At 49.9% G+C, this 20173-nt stretch overlaps 1 protein-coding gene across 3 annotated transcripts in view; it reads left to right on the forward strand.

Moving 5' to 3' along the window:
• Positions 1 to 20173, forward strand: part of xit (ALG6/ALG8 family glucosyltransferase xit) — a 315565-nt gene that overhangs the window by 121998 nt on the left and 173394 nt on the right. For all 3 annotated transcript variants that reach the window (XM_069330751.1, XM_069330752.1, XM_069330753.1), the window contains one exon: positions 17535 to 17703. In XM_069330751.1, the coding sequence (XP_069186852.1) occupies positions 17535 to 17703 (169 nt within the window). The remainder of the gene's footprint in view (positions 1 to 17534; positions 17704 to 20173) is intronic.

Here is a 20173-nt window from a genome sequence, read left to right on the forward strand (position 1 = left end):
TGTGCACAGGGATGTCTGAAAAATCTGCCAAAGTGGTATGCTGAGCTCAATTGCACATTCTCTCAGAACCCATGGTGAAACTCCATCTGGGTTAACTTCGTTGTTCTTACTTAGCTCCAAGAGCATTTGTTTCACTTCATCTCTAGACACCTCTATGTGCTCCCTGTTGTTCTCTGAAATCTTATTGTGTCTGGTTCCCTGAAGATCTCATTTTGTACTAACACACTTTGGAATTTTTTGTTTAATGTTTCACATATTGTATTTCCTTTTCATTTTCCGTGTATCTGTCCCCAATTTTCAACCTCTGAATGTTATCCTTTACCTGCAGCTTGCTTTTAATGAATTTATAGAAAAGGCCTGGATCTGATTTACATTTGTCTGCTTTACCGTTCTCAAAGTTCTTCTCTGCCTCTCTCCTTACTGACGTGTAGTTGTTTCTCGCATCTTTGTATCGCTGGTATGTTTGGGGGTTTGGCCTCTTCCTATAATGATTCCATGCCTGTGTCTTTTGATCTCTGTCCCTCTCGCAATTTCTGTGGACCCAATCCTGTTTCCAAGGTCTACATCTCTGTTATGGTATGAATGTTTGTGTACCGTCATCGTATATTTGCATGTGTGCTCATCTAGTTGTGCTCACCTGGTTGTGCTTGCGGGATTGGGCTCTCGCTCTCTGGTCCTGCCTTTCCACCGTTGGTCGCCTGGTGTGCAGGTTCCAGGGCCTGCTGGCCTCTATCGTATCTATGTTTGACCCTGTCTGGAGTCAGCCTCCACCATTTCTCTGCCTTCACCGAGGGAAGTTGCTACATGTTGCATGTTGCGTGTGGTGCATGTTGCTGGTGCACGTGTGCATTGGTAACATGTACCACAGTGACATGTGGTACTTGTTACTGTGTCAGGATGTTGTGGGGTGATATTTTGCTGCAGTTTTTTGCCTGTGTTTGCGTGTTGGGGATTGCTTGTGGCATTTTTCGTGGTCTTCTCTGGGATTCGTCTTTCCTGTCTTAGAGTGCCTGGCTTGGCCCTTCCATGTACATTGGTTTCTCTATCCTCGCCTGGTTGTCCGCCCCTGGTTGTGCTTCCTGGGGTTGAGCTTAGGCTCTTTCGTCCTGCCTCTTCCCTGTCGCTTCCCTGACATCTCCTTGGCTCTGTCATGTCTGCACTTGCAGCTGTGTGTGAGGTCAGCTTCCACCACTTCCCTTCCTCGTGCATTTCATTTGTTTACTACTCTGCCGCTGGAATGTTTCCTTCTTGTGTTTCTTTGGCTTTTTGAGTGCTCCTTCCCCCTGTGTCACATGGTAATTACCTAAGTGTAGTTACAGGATGAGAGCTACGCTCGTGGTGTCCCGTCTTCCCAGCACTCTTTGTCATATAACGCTTTGAAACTACTGACGGTCTTGGCCTCCACCACCTTCTCACTTAACTTGTTCCAACCGTCTACCACTCTATTTGCGAAGGTGAATTTTCTTATATTTCTTCGGCATCTGTGTTTAGCTAGTTTAAATCTATGACCTCTTGTTCTTGAAGTTCCAGGTCTCAGGAAGTCTTCCCTGTCGATTTTATCAATTCCTGTTACTATTTTGTACGTAGTGATCATATCACCTCTTTTTCTTCTGTCTTCTAGTTTTGGCATATTTAATGCTTCTAACCTCTCCTCATAGCTCTTGCCCTTCAGTTCTGGGAGCCACTTAGTAGCATGTCTTTGCACCTTTTCCAGTTTGTTGATGTGCTTCTTAAGATATGGGCACCCACACAACAGCTGCATATTCTAGCTTTGGCCTAACAAAAGTCATGAACAATTTCTTTAGTATATCACCATCAATGTATTTAAATGCAATTCTGAAGTTAGAAAGCATAGCATAGGCTCCTTGCACAATATTCTTTATGTGGTCCTCAGGTGATAGTTTTCTATCTAGAACCACTCCTAGATCTCTTTCTTTATCAGAATTCTTTAAAGATTTCTCACATAATATATAGGTTGTGTGGGGTCTATGTTCTCCTATTCCACATTCCATAACATGACATTTATTTACATTAAATTCCATTTGCCAAGTGTTGCTCCATATACTTATTTTGTCCAGGTCTTCTTGAAGGGCATGACAGTCATCTAAATTTCTTATCCTTCCTATTATCTTAGCATCATCAGCAAACATGTTCATATAATTCTGTATACCAACTGTTAGATCATTTATGTAGACAATAAACATCACTGGTGCAAGAACTGAACCCTGTGGTACTCCACTTGTGACATTTCTCCATTCCGATACATTGCCTCTGATTACTGCCCTCATTTTTCTATCAGTCAGAAAATTTTTCATCCATGATAGAAGCTTACCTGTCACCCCTCCAATATTTTCCAGTTTCCAGAACAACCTCTTATGTGGAACTCTGTCGAAAGCCTTTTTTAGGTCCAGATAGATGCAGTCAACCCAACCATCTCTTTCCTGTAATATCTCTGTGGCTCGATCATAGAAACTGAGTAAATTCGATACACAGGATCTTCCAGAGCGAAAACCATACTGTCTGTCTGATATTATATCATTTCTCTCCAGGTGTTCTACCCATTTAGTTTTGATTAGCTTTTCCAATACTTTCACTATTACACTTGTCAATGATACAGGTCTATAATTGAGGGGTTCTTCCCTGCTGCCACTTTTGTAGATTGGAACTATGTTAGCCTGTTTCCACACGTCTGCTACGATTCCTGTACACAGGGATGCCTGAAAGATCAGGTGAAGTGGAATGCTGAGCTCAGATGCACATTCTCTCAGAACCCATGGTGAAACGCCATCTGGGCCAGCTGCTTTGTTCTTCCCGAGCTCCTTTAACATATTTTCCACTTCATCTCTAGACACCTCTATCCGCTCTATGTTGTTCTCTGGAATTCTTATTGTGTCTGGTTCTCTGAAGATTTCATTTTGTACAAACACACTTTGGAACTTTTCATTTAATGTTTCACACATTTCCTTTTCATTTTCCGTGAATCTGTTTCCCATTTTCAACCTCTGGATATTATCCTTTACCTGCAATTTGTTGTTTATGAATTTGTAGAATAGGCCCGGTTCTGTTTTACATTTATCTGCTATCCCTTTTTCAAAATTTCTTTCTGCCTCTTTCCTTACTGCTGTATAGTTGTTTCTCGCATCTTTGTATCGCTGGTATGTTTGGGGGTTTGGCCTCTTCCTATACTGATTCCATTTTTGTGTCTTTTGGTCTCTTGCGCTCTCACAATTTCTGTCGAACCAATCCTGTTTTCTATCAATCATTCATATATTCTATCTATATTCTATATTCTATATTGTATATATATACATTCTATATTCATATATTCAATCTATTCATATATGTTTTCTATCAATCTGTTTGGTGCATGTGCACTGGTGTGCATTGGTCTGTCTTCGTTGGTCGTACCCCTTGGTTTGGGTACTGGTCTAGTGGCAACTCTTTGTACCTTCTTCAGTTTGGTTTGTTGGGTCTGGGCCTGCGACTTTGTGGGTTGGTCTTGTCCCTTTCGTCCCCGTTTTGCTGCATGCCTTCTTCGTTTCTCATCTTCTTGCTTCACTCTTGTCCCTGGCCGCTGGTGCTGTTCTTCTGGTCTTTTTCTCGTGTTCTCCTACACACTGTTGTGTGTTTTGTTTGTGGCTTTTGGCCTTCCAGTTGCCAGGTTTGGGTTCCTGTTTTCCTGGCTTGCCTGCCTGTTGGCATTTTCAGGGTCTCGTCGTGTTCCTTCTCTATAGTCTCACATCGGACCTGTAGTTTCCGATATCCTGGTGAGCTCGCTCTCGTTGGGGAGTTTTTCTGTTTGGTAGACGTTCCATCTCCTTCCTTGCCAGCTTGCGTTTCCGGCTCTGCTTCCTCGGTGGTCGTGCCCGAGATCTTCCCGCAGCTCCGCCTCTTCCTAGGCGTGGATGAACCTTGACTGGACCGGTTAGGTTCTGCCTTGAGTCTCTCACCTTCCGTTGGTGGTCAGGTGGCTTCGCTGTTGGTGTCCCACCTGCGTGCTTCTTCTTGGCGGCAGTATGGGGTATTTTGGCGGTCCTTCCTCTTCCTTCTGTCTTTTCTTAGATAGCTGCGTTGTTGGCGATGGCTTGGCTTTTCTGGTGGGGGTTTCAGGGCTGTCATCTTGCTGCATACTATCGCCTCGTTTCGTGGCTTGCTTTCGGTCTTGGTGTTACATCTGCACCGTTTGTAAGCTGTCTCGTGCATTGTTTCACCTCCGGCCTACTCATGTGCTGCTTCAGCCGTCCTGGTCTCTGGACAGCATGCTCTTTCTTCTCATCGATTGGTTGTGACCCCTTCATTTCGGGTTTGTTTCTCGAAGGCTCTTTTCCTGTTGGCATTTGCCTCTTGGGATTGGGTCGTTGAGCTTCTTGTTCTCCTTCGGCGCAGGGGTGTCTACTCCTTTGGTCGTGGCGATTGGTTTGTTCGGTTCCAGCCATCTCCCACTTTTCTGGCACAGGATGAGGCTGCGGCTTTCCAGAAGGGTCCTTGGTTTCTTTGTGCTTGGTTGGTCGGGCTGGGGGTGCATCGTGTTTTGTGTTCGGTTGCGTCCCTCCACTGTTATTTGTGCGCTACGGCTTCTGTGTCCGGGACACGCTACCCCATATGGTTGGGGGTTTTCCTTATCTGCCATCGACCGGGGTTAGGCACCCAGAAAGGTAGGTGTAACAAAACAAACCCCATATGGTAAGAAACTACAACAAAAACCGAACAGAGAGGTAGAAAACTCCCTACAATCCCAAGGAAAACAATCAAACAATCAATTTACTGCCGCGCTGGTCGTCCGTGCAGCCCTCCCCTCCCCGGGAGGGGGAGGGGGGGGCCCTGGACCTCACCACGCCGGCTGCCTTCAGTTCGGAAACTAGGTTTCAACCAACGCGAAAAATCCCGCCGACCGGATGGAAGGGAGGGTAGCCAGGAAGCCTCCGGGGCTCACCCAGAAAATGGCGTTTCATTACATTTAACGCTGGTTGTCTGTGGGGAACCCCTATGGCTCCCTGGAGCTACATACCCAAAGAGAAGGAAAAAAGGGGACTTACCCGGGAGGCGGCGGCCACAAACTCCTCAACGCGAAGTCGGGACAACTGGCTGCAACCTGCGACCCAAAGCAACACAAGAACGCTGAAGAGCAGGGACATTCACCAAATAATGGGCAGCCAGAACCCTGTTCGACTTCCAAAATCCACGCACCCGAATATGTGCCCAAGACATATTACCAAACACGGCAGCCACAGCTGCAAACTTCCTAACGTCATGGGCGCGAGGATAGACCGCAGGCTGGGTAGACTTAATAACCATGCGGACAACCTGGGAGACCCGAGCCCTGGAACAGGGAACGAGGGAAACCGGATCAACCCAAAACGCATCCCCACCCACCCCGGCTGAAGCGTGCAGGTAACGGCGAAGTGCTGCAACTAAACACAACACATGATGCACCCCCGGCCGAACCAACCAAGCATCAATGACCCACGGACCCCTCCAGAAAGCAGCCGTCTCGTTCTTCGCCAGAAAGGATGGAGAAGGCTGCAAACGGACAAACTTAGCCCCAGGACCAAAAGAGCAGAAACCCCTTCGCCGGAGGAGAGCATGAAGCTCCCCTACCCGGCCCCCAGAGGCCAGTGCGAACAAAAACAAAGCCTTGGAAAAACAATCAGGAACCGAAGGGGCCGCCACAAACTGAGGAGAGGAAAGATAGGAGAGCACCCTGTCCAAGGACCAGGACGGCTCAGGAGGAGCATGAGCAGACTGGAGGTGAAATATAGCATGGGAAAGCTTACGAAACGGGGCGGATGTGACGTCCACCCCGAACGCTAGCTTGAGCGGCTCCGCCAGTGCCGCACGATACGAGGCGACAGTATTAGGCATCAAATGACGGTCCTGAAAAAGCCAAGAAAGAAAGGACAAGACATCCCGATCCAAAAGAAAAGACAACATACGAAGAGCCAGAAAATGGCGAAAAGAATGCCAGGAAACGTCATACTGTCGCCGAGACGAAGCTCTCAGGTGGGACACCATCAACGAAGACACCTGATCACCATAGAATTGGTGATACACCAGACGCAAAGAGCAGAGGACAAGGTCGAACCAGCCCCATACCGGATCGGACCGACCTGCTGAAAGAGGCGGAGCCACGGGAAACGTCCCGGGTTCGAGCACCGAGCCAATAGCACCGGAAACCAAGGCTGGGCCGGCCACCAAGGGGCCACGAGGACTACTCTCCCTGGGAATGTCTCCAACCGAACCAGAACCTGAAGCAACAGCTGGACCGGGGGAAAGTGGTACAGGTAACCCCACCTCGACCATTCCTGCCGAAAGGCATCCACTGCGAACGCTTCGCAGTCGGGGAAGGGCGTCACATATATAGGGAGACGCCGGGACCACGCCGACGCGAAGAGGTCCACATCTGGGAGACCGTACGTCTGGCAGAGCCAACGAAACAAGTCGTCGTCGACCGTCCACTCCGTGGACAGGGGAAGGAAGCGAGACGGACCGTTCACCAGAACGTTGCACACTCCCCGGACATGAACCGCACGGAGAGCCAAACCCCGAGAATCCAGCAAAACGAACCACTCGAACGGACCAACCTCAAAGAGCCAAGGACCGAAGAGAACCCTCGCGGTTCAGGCAATGAACCACTGGAGAACAGTCCGAATGAAGGCGAATGATTGATCCCCGAGCGACCCGAATCCTCTGAAGCGCAAACCAGACAGCAGCGAACTCCCGAACCGTGCTGTGAGCCCGATGGAAGGACAGACCCCACCATCCTTGGCCTGCCTGGTAAGCACTGGTCACAAAGCCCCAGCCGAGAGACGACGCGTCCGTGAACACATCGAGCGAGGGCATGGGAAGGCGCCAAGGCACCGAACCCCAAAAATCCTGAAGAGAAAGCCGGTGACGCAGCAACCGACATAAGACTCCTGGAGGACGAACCCAACGATCGCGAGAGAGGCGGAAAGGACGTCCCCGAAGGAACCAAAACAGACGCCGAAGCCAAACCCGACCCGGCGGCTAGACTAGTTCAGACTCCCGCACAACCTCTCGAGCAACTGCCGAGTGACCCGGGACCCCCTCAGAAACAGCTGACGGCGGTCCCGCAATCGCCGCAACGCTTCTGGAGGGAGCAACAACGAAGCGGTCCAAGAATCCCAAACAAGACCCAGCCAGGTCCGAACCTGGGACAGAACCAGATGGGACTTCCTCCAGTTCACCAGGAACCCGAACCTGGCGAGCTGGGAAAGAACCATATCCCTGGCGAGCAGACAAGCCGACCAACTGGGAGCCCACACCAGCCAGTTGTCGAGGTAGGCCAAAACCCGAATCCCTAGAAGACGCAGACGGGTCACCACAACCCGGGTCAGACGCGTGAAAACGCGAGGTGCCAGATTCAAGCCAAAAGGTAGGCATCGAAAACGGTAAGCGTGACTCCCCACCACGAAACCTAACCAGTCTTTGAACCCCGGATGAATAGGAACGTGCTATAGGCGTCCTTGAGGTCCAGGGACACCATCCAGGTACCCGGCTCCAACAGAAGCCGGACCCGAGACAGAGTAGTCATCCGAAAGGAGGGGCAAGGAATCCAGGGGTTCAGACGGGACAAGTCCAGAATGAACCTCAGATCCTCACAGTCCCATTTCGGCACTGGAAAGAGATGGGAAACCCACCTGAGGGACGTAGTCGTTTCAACCACGCCCAAGCATGGTTGAAACGATTCTTCGCGGCGGGGATCGTATTCCAGGGACCTGCCCGAAACGCTACGCGTACTAGTGGCTGTACAAGAATGTAACAACTCTTGTATATAAAAAAAAAAAAAGCACCACTCCAAGATGAATTGCCGAAGTGCAGGAGAAGAAACCTGCCCTGTTAGCCCCAATACCTCCAAAGGAGGACGAGTCGCCCAACGCCACCGCAGGCCGGATGACACGACCAAAAAGGCCCATAAATCATGGGACCAAGCATGGGCAAACAGAGCGAGCCTCTTCCCCATCGCCCCGTCAACGGGGCAAACCGCAAAAGGGCCTACACCCCTTACGAGAACCCAACCGTCGAACAGGGCGATCACTGCGCTGACCGGACAACGCTGGCCCCGAAGGGAACAACGGCTCAGAAACTGGCACCAATGGCCCACCTCGACCAGCGGAACCTGGAACCCTGGCACGACCCCTCCGAAACTGCAGAGAACGACCGCTTCGGAGAATCGACAAGGCCGCCATAGGACGACAACTAGACGAAGCCGCTTGCAGAAACTGAGAGACCGCAGTCTCTGCAAACAGCAACGGACAAAACGGAGACGAAAACTTAAGAGCCAGGGCCCAAGCGGATTCCAAAGAGAGGGCAAGCACAGCCTGACAGCACGCGAGGCGAGAAACAAAAAACAGAGACACCGCTTCCTTCAGGATGGGCGCAAAGAGCTTCAACAGTGCAGCTGACGCCCTAGCTGCAGAAGTCAGCGTCCCAGACGAAGGCCCTTCACTCAACGCTCCTACACCCTCCTCAAGCCAAGCAGAAGACAGCTCAATTAGGGAAAAGAAACGCAAGACCGAAGCCAAATGCCCACTGGTGTGCGACTCTTCTGCAACCAATGAAGCCGAAAGCTGAGGAACCAGTACGTGAAGCTGGAAAAGGCCAACATCCCGAGAAAGGACGGGAGCGAACAAGCATGCATTAAGGTGCTCAAACTCTCCCCCCAGGTAAACCTGCATAAAAGTAGAAGTTTCCCGCCAATCAAGTGTGCGGGTCCGACAGAACCCATGCCACACCCCCAACGAAAAGAAAGGGCAGTCTGCCAGCCAGGAAGACTCCGGAACCTCCAAACGCACCCGAAAATGGGAAGAAGAACTGAACTCAAACGAGGATGGATCCATAGCAGAGGCATAACCCGGGTCTCGCAAGAGATATGCAGCTAGAGCTTCCCGAGCCACCTTCGCGGAGATACGGGAAGTAAAAAACCTCTGGAAAACAGATCCGAGGTACCCAAAGGCGCCCAGAACCAAACTCGGGGAGGAGCCGAACCCAAATCATACTCATACAGGGAAGAAGGGTAAGAAAACCCCTCCCCTTGCAACAGTAAGCCCCGCGAGGAAGGCAAAAGCACCCAAGCGGGGTCACAGGGGGCCCAAGGCTCCCAGGTTGACTCATCCCCAACCCCAGGATCCCCCACATCGGGACCCGGGGCAGAGCCGTCCTCCAAACCCTCAACCCCTGAAGAAAAGGCAAAGTCCAAGGGAAATCAGGCAAGAGGGTGGGGGGGAAGTCTGCTGGTGGGACCCAAAAGCCTCGGCAGGAGGAAGCGGCTCAAATGCCTCTGTCCCCGACCCGGATGGGGCAGCCCCCGAGGCAGCCCGAGTCTCATTACCAACTAAACCCTGTGCCGAGGCCAAAACCCTCAGACGTTTTGGAGCCGGACACAGGGGAGGAGATGCAGGAAGAACCTCAGGGGAAGGACCAGGGGGCGTGGCTGGAGCCAAAGCCAGAGCGACTAACACCCCCAGGTCAGGGTCCCTAAAACCAAAACGGGGCAGCCTCGGGGCATCCGGGTGGGAAACCAACCTAGCGCGTTGCAATTACCTAAACCTAACATGCAACGCTGATGCAGCCCGTACCCTAACAGGAACATCCTCAGAGTAAAACTGGAGCACAAGCAGAGAACATGACTCGCAAGACTCCGGGTCAAAGGTGTCATTGACCCAACAGGCAGCATGACGGAGGCAAAACAGGTGACTGTCACCCCGAGACAAGGGCACACTGCAACCTTCAAACCCGCACAAGGCAGGTTGGAACTCGGGAGACACATCCATTGGTCCCCGAGCCCCAACAGGGGTTTCCAGGGCCCGTAGGTTAGCAACTACGGGAAGCCCGGGCAAGGTGTTGCTAACCGGTTAAGAAACCCAAACAAAACAAGGGGTAAATGATAATACTGAAAACCCGTGGGACGTGTACAAGCACGGGGGCCTAGCAGAGGGCCACCAAAACAATACCAGGGGGAACTATGTACCCACGAGGCAGAACCTCCACCAAGCAAACAAAAACAAAACAAAAGAAAACCCCTGCAAAAGTACACCGTCCCCAGAGGCAACAGGAACCGGTCGCCACTTAGGTGGCAGGCTGTGCAACACCTTGACACCCTAACCAGCACAACACCACTCCCTACCCAAGGCCAAACAAGGGCTCCAAGCCCCAGCTGGCCCCAAGGGCAAGGCAAATGCCGAGCAACAAGAACCTCTACGGGAGCGGTTCCCGAACGCCCCAAAGAAGATAACCCTGACATGCAAGGGCAGTACTCACAGGGCGCTTAGGGAAGGAAGCCCCTAGGCGCATGCAGCCCCGGCACTGATGAAGTACTCCTGGCCACCGCACACCACAGAAAAACAGCAGAGAACGCCACACGAGGCAAACAGCGCCCAGGAATTTGAGGCCAGAGAAGCGTCTATCCCAGTTGACACTAGCTTGCGAACTGAAGGCAGCCGGCGTGGTGAGGTCCGGGCCCCCCCCCCTCCCCCTCCCGGGGAGGGGAGGGCTGCGCGGGAGACCGGCGCGGCAGTAAATTGATTGTTTGATTGTTTTTCTTGGGATTGTAGGGAGTTTTCTCCCTCTCTGTTCGGTTTTTGTTGTAGTTTCTTACCATGTGGGGTTTGTTTTGTTACGCCTACCTTTCTGGGTGCCTAACCTCGGTCGATGGCAGATAAGGAAAACCCCCAACCATATGGGGCTTTCCAGGGCCATTGCTCCCGGAAACTTCTCTGAAGGGGCCAGGTTCTGGAGCTGGTCCCTGGTAGGTCTGAACTCCATAGCTAGTGTCCATGTCTAACATAACATACATTAGCCCGATAAGCTCCAGGGAGCCGTAGGGGCTCCCCACAGAAAACAGCGTTGAATGTAATGAAACGCCATTTTCTGGGTGAGACCCAGAGGCTCCCCGGCATCCCTCCCTCCCTCCCTCCGGTCGGCGGTTTTTCACGTTTTTGACATCCAGCCTCAGAACTGATGGTGGATAGCCAGTGCGGTTGGTCTGGGGCTTCCCCTTTCCCCTCTGAAGGCGGGGAAGCTGCGCAGACAGCGGAGCGGCGACGTGTGACATCATGATCATTTGCTCGTTTCTTTTTGGAGAGTTCTATCCACCTGTTCGGCTTGTGGTAGCAATTTTCACCAGAATAGGGGGTTTGTTTTGGGACGCTTACCTTTCTGGGTGCCTGACCCGGTCGATGGCAGACATAGAATGCTTCCAACCACACAGGGGTTTCTATTGGCTATTGCTCCCATTGCCTCTCTGAGGGGACCAGGTTTTGGCTCGTGGTCCCCAGTAGGCCCATAGTACTCCATACACATGACTGATGCCAAAGTCTGACATTAGCATATTAGCCTGGAAAAGATCTGAGGAGCCTCCGGGTCTCGCCCAGAAACTGGCATTTCATAACATTCAACGCTGGTTTTTTTCTGTTGCCATTGGCCTCTGGGGGTTGGGTCAGGGAGCTTCATGCTCTCCTCTGGCATAGGGGTTTCTGCTCTTTTGGTCCTGGTGGTAGGTTTGTTGGTTTGCGGCCATCTCCTTCTTTTCTGGTGAAAAATGAGACTGTTGCTTTCCAGAGGGGCCCTTGGGTTGTTGATGGTTGGTTGGTTAGGCAAGGGGGTGCATCATGTGTGGTGTCTGGTTGCGGCTCTCCGCTGTTACCTGCCCACCATGTCCTCGGTAGCCAGGGACGTACTTTGGGTTGACCCGGTTTCCCCTCCTTCCCTGTTCCAGGGTTCGGGTCTCCCAGGTCATCCGCAGCGTTATTTGGTCCAGCCAGCCTGTTGTCTATCATCATGCCCATGACATTCATAAGTTTGCTGTGCCGGCTGCCATTTTTGATAACATTCAGGCACAGGGTTTTTGGAGGTCGAATAGGGTCCTGGCTACTCGATACTTTGTGAATGTTCTTGGGCCTGTTTCGCTTTGGGTCAGCAGTATCAGCCAGTTGTCTCGACTTTGTGTTGAGCGAGTGCCGATCACCTCCCGGGTAAGTCCCTCTTGTTTTTGTCTTTGGGTACGTAGCTCCTGGGAGTTGAAGGGACTCCCCCAGAAAACCAACGTTGAATGTAATGAAACCCCATTTTCTGGGTGAGACCCGGAGGCTGCCCGGTAACCCTCCCTCCTTCTGGTCGGTGGTTTTTCGCATGTTTTGACATCCAACCTCAGAACTGGGGTGTGGATAACCAGCATGAGAGTCTGGGGTGCCCCCTTTTCCCTCCTGGGAAGGGAGGGAACTGCGCAGACAAGCGGCGCGGTGACGTCATGTTCGTTTGCTCATTTTCATTTAGGGAGTTTTGTCCACTAGTTACACTAGTTCGACTTTCAGTAGCAATTTCTTAAACAGAATAGGGGTTTGTTTTGGGTTGTTTACCTTTCTGGGTGCCTGACCTAGTCGATAGCAGACATAGAATATTTCCAACCTCATGGAGGTTTCTATTGGCCATTGTTCCTCGTTCTTCTCTGAGGGGAGCCAGGTTCTGGTTCATGGTCCCCGGTAGGCCTTGAACCCTATTCACGTTGACTGCTGCCAAAGTCTAATATATCCATATCAGCCTGGATAGCTCCCGGAAGCCTCCGGGTCTCACCCAGATAATGGCATTTCATTACATTCAACGCTGGTGTTTTCGTGTCTCTGGGCAAAGGGTGCGCATTGTTTGGATTTCTGTCCTTCCATCTTTTGGCCACCACCCCTGCCATGTGTAGTGCTTCTGTGTCCCCCTCAGTGACAGGCTAGGGTTGCTGCTTGTCTGTTTTATCTTGATTTTGTGTTCTTGGCCGGGGTGGGTTGACTTGGTGTCCATCCTTACCTGTAGTCTCTGTTCCCCTGTAGTGCATGGTTCTATGTTTCTTTTACAACTTTGGGGGAAGTTTGTTCCTGGGTTATGGACTTGGTTTCTGGACCTACCCACTATACTTTGCATTCTTGTGGATGTGCAGGATTGTCTGGACTCTTGTTTGTCTTCTTTGTTGCCTCCGGATGCCTGCTTCTTGTATCCTACCCTGTCTCTTTCCCTGGGGTCTTCTTGGTGATGGTCTTGTCCCTCGGCCTTGTTTTCCCAGACTGAGGTTCCTGGTTTTCCTTTCTGGTGGGCACCTGTTTTGTTGCGGCCACTTTGGGCCAGTAATCGGGTTCTTGCTGTTATAACCTCTTCGTCCTTATCCAACCCAAGTCGGTGGTAAGTTTTAAAAAAACTGGCTGTGGCAAGTAGTAGTGCAAAGAATATAGGGAGATAAACAATACACCAATATATTAACACCTTCACCACTATATATATTATATTAATAACATCGTTTTCGCTTTTACTCAGGACACAATACATCGGCAGTGTTCATCAATCCCGGTGGATCCACTTTTCAGGTACAGGTCGTCCACACCTAATGGCAAACACCGGCGAGTTCACCTTCTTCATGGGCCAGTCCACACACACTGTATCATCATGATGTGCCAATACCCCACCTCCATTCTCCAGATACGCTCTGGCAGAGGGTTTCAGCAACACGCTGACAGGGTCTCAAACAATCACATACAGGGGTAGCTACCTCCCTGACAGAAGTCTCTAGCAGGTCGCTAGCAGCACTTCTCAACAGACGCACCACTGTCATCGTGTAACTCTTCTTGGCCAATCCCGGGTACGTCGGCCCATCCAACACTGCATAAACCAGCAGCTAACACACTGCTATAACCAATAGCAGCCACTTTGCCCTCTCACAGGACCAAGTCAAGAGTTCTTGGACTGCCCAAGGTGTACTGCCATCCTCGACGCCATCGCCTCCTTATGTCACCTCTGTGAACATAAAATGTCATTAGCTAGACAGACAGTATACTGGGTGACCCTATGATAACACCCTTCCACCAGGGAATTGACATTGTAAATTGTAGCCACAACCTAGATAGCATTGATCACGATACGCCACCCACCAGAGGTCATCATCGACCTCCTCTTCTGACCGAGGCAGGAAACCAGAGCCTTTCACAGTACCATGCCACCACCAACAGATGGCATTGTCTGCATAGCACCCAGTACCGGGAAGTTGGAGTGCAGACCCATAGATGGCGCTAAAATCGCCACTCAATACTCCAGCAACGGTGTCGATACCGTAACATGTACCCAGTATAGTTGCCTATATATAGTATAGGTGCTCGACCAGCTCCCATAGCCTTTGGATTCTCACCATACTTCATCTGTGTTAGCAGTGGGGCTCATTTTCTTTGTTCTTCAATGTTATGCAGTTATGACAAGCGAACAAAAAAAATTCCCAATCTGCCTCGGTTTTAACTTTACTGTCTGATCGTGACCGTTCGTTCCTATTGTGTTTTCTCCGCTGACAAATGTTGTAGCTAGGGTTCGTTTCCAGGTGTTTTTGGGTTCTCGGATTCATCCTTTGGAGGTTTTCTTCCTCTCAACTTCCCCTTGCGGGGGTTGGAAAGCTCTTGACACATGCCTCCTGTGAGACCCGGTTCTGTGTTGGTTCCAGTTTTTGTTTGAGATTGGTTTCTCTTACACTAATCAGTTGGAATCCTCCATTCCGGTGTTTTCCTGGCTGGCAGCTTGCCTCTATGGCTGGCTGGCAGATTGCCTCTATGGTTGACTGGCAGCTTGCCTCTATGACTGGCTGGCAGCGTGCCTCAATGGCTGGCTGGTGTGGGCTCCCTGCCAGTTGGCAGCTCTGCTTGGCTGAGTTCTGGTTCTTTCCCAGCTTGCCAGGTTCGGGTTCCTGGTAGTTAAGTGATAGTGCCAGTTAGTTCTGTCCCGGGTTCAGACTTGGCTGGGTCTTTTCTGGGATTCTCGGATAGCGTCTGTGTCTCTTCCCGCCTGTGGCATTGCTTCTGCTGCAATCCCACCTTCGGTTGTTAATGATGTGGTTCTGGGTCACTCGGGAGTTGCTTGAGCAGATATGCGGAAGTTTGAACTTCGCCTTGCTGGTTTACCCACTGGGTTGGGTTTGTCTGCGGAGTCTGTTCTGGTTCCTAAGGGGCCCATCCCTTCCGCTGCTCTCGGTGGGTCTGGGTGCTTTGCATCGGTTGCTGCGTCTCCAGCTTTCTCTTCGTTTTTTTTTTAATTCGGTGCCTTGGCGCCTTCTGGAACCCTCGCTCGGTGTGTTCATGGATGCCTCGTCTCTCAAGAGACCAGCCTTGAGCCTTGAGCCTTGAGCCAGATTGCAGGCTCTGCGATCCGGCTCCATTCGGACTGTGCCCTGGTGGTTCATTGCCCGAACCGTGGCAGGATGCTTGCTGGATGCTTCAAGTTCCTCTTCTGCTGTGTTCTCAGGGTTTAGCTCTTCGTGTGGTTAACATCAGGGGTGTCCATCATTCTGGTGGGCGGCCTGTCTCGGTTCATTCCTCTGTCCACGGACTAGACGGTTGGCGCTGTCTCCTTCGGTTTGCTTTGCCGGATGTTTGGGGTCCTGGAGGTGGGCCTCTTCGTGTCAGTATGGTCGTGGCATCTCCTTGTATTGGTGGCACCCTTTCCTGACTGGAAAGCCATTGATTGTGGTGGACGCTTTTCGGCAGGACTGGTCGGGGTAGGGGGGGTAGGTGTACCTTTTTTTCCCGGTCCAGCTGTTGCTCTGGGTTCTGGCTCTCAGGGGAGAGTTCTCCTTCTGGCCCCGTGGTAGCCGGCCCAGCCTGTGTTTCAGGCGCTGCTTGCTCGGTGTCCGAACCCGGGGCATTTTCCATGGCTCCGCCTCTTCCATCAGATCGGACCGGTACGGTACCTTGTTGATTCAATCTATTCTCCCACTCTTCAGGTCTGGTATTTCTGGCGCATGTGTATCACTGCTTGTTTGGTGATAAGGTGGCTTCTCTAATGGTGTCCTACCTGCGGTCTTTGTGGCGACAGTATGAAGTCTCTTGGCATTCTTTTCACTATATCCTTTCTCTTCGTAGATTGTCTTCTGTTTCTGTTCAGGTAGTTTTTTTCCTTCCTTTCTTGGCTTTTTCAGGACTGGCATCCAATCCCGATTACTGTTGCCTCTTCTCATGCGGCGCAGGTGGAGCAGCTTGCGTTTGGGGTGGATGTCAGTTCTGCTCCGTTCTGTGAGCTTTCTCGTGCATTTTCTACCTCTGGCCTGCTCGTGCGCGGCCTGAGCTCTTCTGATCTTTGGACTGGGTACTCTCTTTCCACCTCGGTTTGTGGTGGCTCCTTCAGTTCATGTTTACTTTCTGTAGGTTTTGTTTCTGTTGGCTCTGGCCTGTGGGGGTCAGGGTGGTGAGTTTCCTGTTCTCCCCCAACATAGGGGTTTCTGCTCTTTCGGTCCTGGAGGATGTTTTGTTCGTTTGCAGCCGTCTCATTCTTTTCTGGCGAAGAATGAGACAGAGGACTTCCTGAGGGGGCGCCTTGTGTTATTGATGCTTGGTTTGTCAGGCTAGTGGTGCATCATGTTTTGTGTCCAGTTGCGGCTTTACACCATTACCTGCGCACCTCAGCTTCTGTGTCCTGAGATGCGCTTTGGGTTGACCCAGTTTCTCTTGTTCCCTGTTCCAGGGCTCGGGTCTCTCAGGTCATCCGCAGGGTTTTCAAGTCAAGACAGCCTGCGTTCTACCCTCGTGCCCATGATGTTCGAAGGTTTGCGGCTCTCCCTGCTGTTTTTGAGAACGTATCATGGGCTGACATTTGGGCACAGGGATTTTGGTGATCGGACAGGGTCCTGGCCGCCTGTTCTCTCGTGAACGGTCCCGGCCCTCAGCAGTCTTGTATGGCCTTGAGAAGTCAGTTGCAACCAGTTGTCCCATCTTTGTCATGGGGCATGCGGTGCTGCTGCCTCCTGGGTAAGTTCCTCTTTTACTTATCTTTGGGTGTCTAGCTCCAGGGAGCCGACAGGGCTCCTCTCATAAAACCAGCTTTGAATGTAATGAAACTCCGTTTTCTGTGTGTGCCCCGGAGGCTCTCTGGCACCCTTCTTCCATCCAGACATCGTTCTTTTCTTCTGTTTGCTCAGTCTCCAAACTTGTGGGCAGATGGCCAGCTCTGTGGGGTGGGGCCTCTCCCTCCCCCTCAAGGGGGGATGGGGAGAAGCCCCCCGACAATTTGCTTGTTTCCTTGTTTTTCTTTGAGGGAGTTTTTGGCTTCTGTTTTGATCTCAGGTTGCAATTTTCTACCAGTTGGGATCTATTTTGGGGCACCTACTTTTCTGGGTGCCCAACCCTGCTTGATGGTAGACAGGAATATTCTCTCAAAGAATGGGTTTTCATAGGCCATATCTCCCTTCATCTCTCTGGGGGAACCAGGTTCTGGCTCATGGTTCCCGGTAGGCATAAGAACTCCATATGACTGAAGCCCCGAACTAATATAGCTAATATCAGTCCGATAGCTCTAGGGAGCCTCTAGGGCTCACCCACACAGTGGCATTTCATTACATTTAACACTGGTTTATTTATGAGAAAATAAGAATGACAAGTTGAAGACATGAGGACTATGGGTGTGTGACTCAAGTATTCCAAAGTGTTTTCCATGAAAATTGTATCTTTATATATATTTAGTGTTATTAAAGAGTTCAAAATGTATGAAGGTTGTTCAAATCTCATTTGCAGATGCTGTGAGCAAGTTAGTCGATCCCTCAGCAGGAGAGAGGATGTGGTGTACCAGCTCTTTCCTATTTTGTTTGGTAATGCTGGGCTCCTGTTAGTTGATCACATCCACTTCCAGTACAATGGCTTCCTATATGGCATCTTGTTCCTGTCTATAGCAAGATTGCTGCAGGTGGGGACTGTAACTGTGTGTGTGTGTGTGTGTAATATAGATTTTTTTAATAGTTTGCCCATGTTGTGCTATACAGTATAAAACTATTGCATCGTTATGGTGTTATTACTCATTAACTTATATGCTTAATTTGAATAGAAAATCTAGTTAAATTAATGATTTGTTTACAAGCCCATTCTTTACATTTCAAGCTGTTGCAGCCTCAATTACCATGATTATGGTGCAACCGAGATCCCCTCTTTTTCTGTGGAAGTCTTTGGGGCACTTATTCCTTTTTCTAGTTCAAGTATCTTCACTTTTCATTTTGGTAAAGCTGGCAGTCTCACTCTTTATATTCTCACATCTTGTTCGGCCTTCTCCGCTGATGGAGGTGCCACCATATTCCAGACAGAGCCAGCAGGCATCAGTCTCGGGTGTACATTTGCATCAAAGTTATCTGGGGTTTTGCAGTAAATGGGGTTTATTTTGGTTCAATCTTTGGGGAAGGGGTTTTGGTGACCTCTGTAGGTGATTATCCACATTTTCTGCTTGCTCAGGTTTAAGGCATTAGCATGGAGCTGAGCTCCATCCCTGGTCCCTTTTTCCCATCTTGATTGAAGGAAGGTTCTAAGGTGTCAGGAGTTTTTATTTAGGAGGATATGGTGGCGTTGTTGTCTCATCTTTCAACTACTGTATATGCCTGGTGCTCTGTGTGTTGCTTCTTTCTTTTCTTCTGGTTAGTTTGGGCTTTTTCTTCCTTGACTTTCCAATGGGTGTTCCCAGATGTATATGGGTGAATCAGTTTTTCTCCTGTTACGAGAGTTGCTGTAGGTTCTCTTAATTTCTCAGTTGTTAGGTGATTTGCTGTTCCTACTACAAGGCCATTGTGTGTTCAGATATGTTGAGTTCAGACTGGTTGCTGACTCTCCTAGCTTGCAAATGTGCCTTTTCTTGTCACCAAGGTCATGGCATTTCCTTCCTGACCCCAGTATTGGAAATGCCACGATCCCTGATGTATGGTTTTGAAGGTCTTGGGGGTTCTGGGGGCTCGTTACCTGGTCAATGTCCCTGGACCTCATCTAACGTGTTGCCCTGGTAGAGGTTCCTCGTCTTGGTCTTTACCTCTTTCTGAGTTTAATCTTTGCTCTCCTCAAATGGTCAGTCCCATTTTTCTTCTTTTGTGGTTAGCAACTAGGAGCCACCATTTTGGTCCCTCAAGAAAAGCAGTGTTGAATGTAATGAAATGCTTTTTTCTGGAGGGCTTTGGTGGGTCCTTGGACCCTTCCCTCTGAACCAGGTGTATTGGTTAGTGTTCTTAGGCTCCAGACTGATTACTGATCTGGGGAACTAGCAGCTCCCATGGTGATGCCACCTGGTTGTGGCCAGCTGTAACTCCAAGGTGGAAGGCCTGTGATCTAACTACTGTATTGGGTGAATTTTTTGCTGCATTGTTTGTTTGTTTCCTGTGAACATTGCTGTTGTCTGTTTTGCTTGGCTTACTTTCTAGGGGTTTGTTTATTTGGTAAGGGTGAGCATGAATCCTCTGCTAGCTGCACCACTGTGAGGGAGCAAGTTTTGGCCTCTGATCTCTAGTATGCTAGTTAGGACTCTTAGGTCTAATGTGGCTTATGTGTAATTACCTAAGTGTATTTACAGGATGAGAGCTATACTCGTGGTGTCCCGTTTCCCCAGCACTCTTTGTCATATTATTTTGAAATTATGGACAGTTTTGACCTCCACCACCTTCTCACTTAACTTTTTCCAACTGTCTACCACTCTGTTTACAAAAGTGAATTATTTTATATTTCTCCAGCATCTTTGTTTCGTTAGTTTAAATCTATGACCTCTTGTCCTTGAAGTTCCTGGTCTCAGGAATTCTTCCCTATCAATTTTATCGATTCCTGTTATTATTTTGAATGTATTGATCATATCGCCTCTTTTTCTTCTATTTTATAGTTTTTCCATATTTAATGCCTCTAACCTCTCCTCGTAGCTCTTGTCTTTCAGTTCTGGGAGCCACTTAGTGGCATGTCGTTGCAACTTTTCCAGTTTGTTCATGTGCTTCTTAAGATATGGGCACCGATGCATATTCCAGCTTTGGTCTAATAAAAGTCGTGAACAATTTCTTTAGTATTTCTCCATCCATGTATTTAAAAGCAATTCTGAGGTTAGAAAGTGTAGCAAAGGCTCCTTGCACAATGTTCTTAATGTGGTCCTCAGGTGACAGTTTTCTATCTAGAACCACCCCTAGATCCCTTTCTTTGTCAGAATTCTTTAAAGATTTCTCACATAATTTATAGGTTGTGTGGGGTCTATGTTCTCCAATTCCACATTCCATAACATGGCATTTATTCACATTAAATTCCATTTGCCAAGTGGTGCTCCATATACATATTTTGTCCAGGTCTTCTTGAAGGGCATGACAATCATCTAGGTTTCTTATCTTCCCTATTATCTTAGCATCATCAGCAAACGTGTTCATGTAATTCTG

The sequence above is a fragment of the Procambarus clarkii genome, chromosome 24 (genome assembly GCF_040958095.1).
Source record: "Procambarus clarkii isolate CNS0578487 chromosome 24, FALCON_Pclarkii_2.0, whole genome shotgun sequence".
In the NCBI taxonomy this organism is placed as follows: Eukaryota; Metazoa; Arthropoda; class Malacostraca; order Decapoda; family Cambaridae; genus Procambarus; species Procambarus clarkii.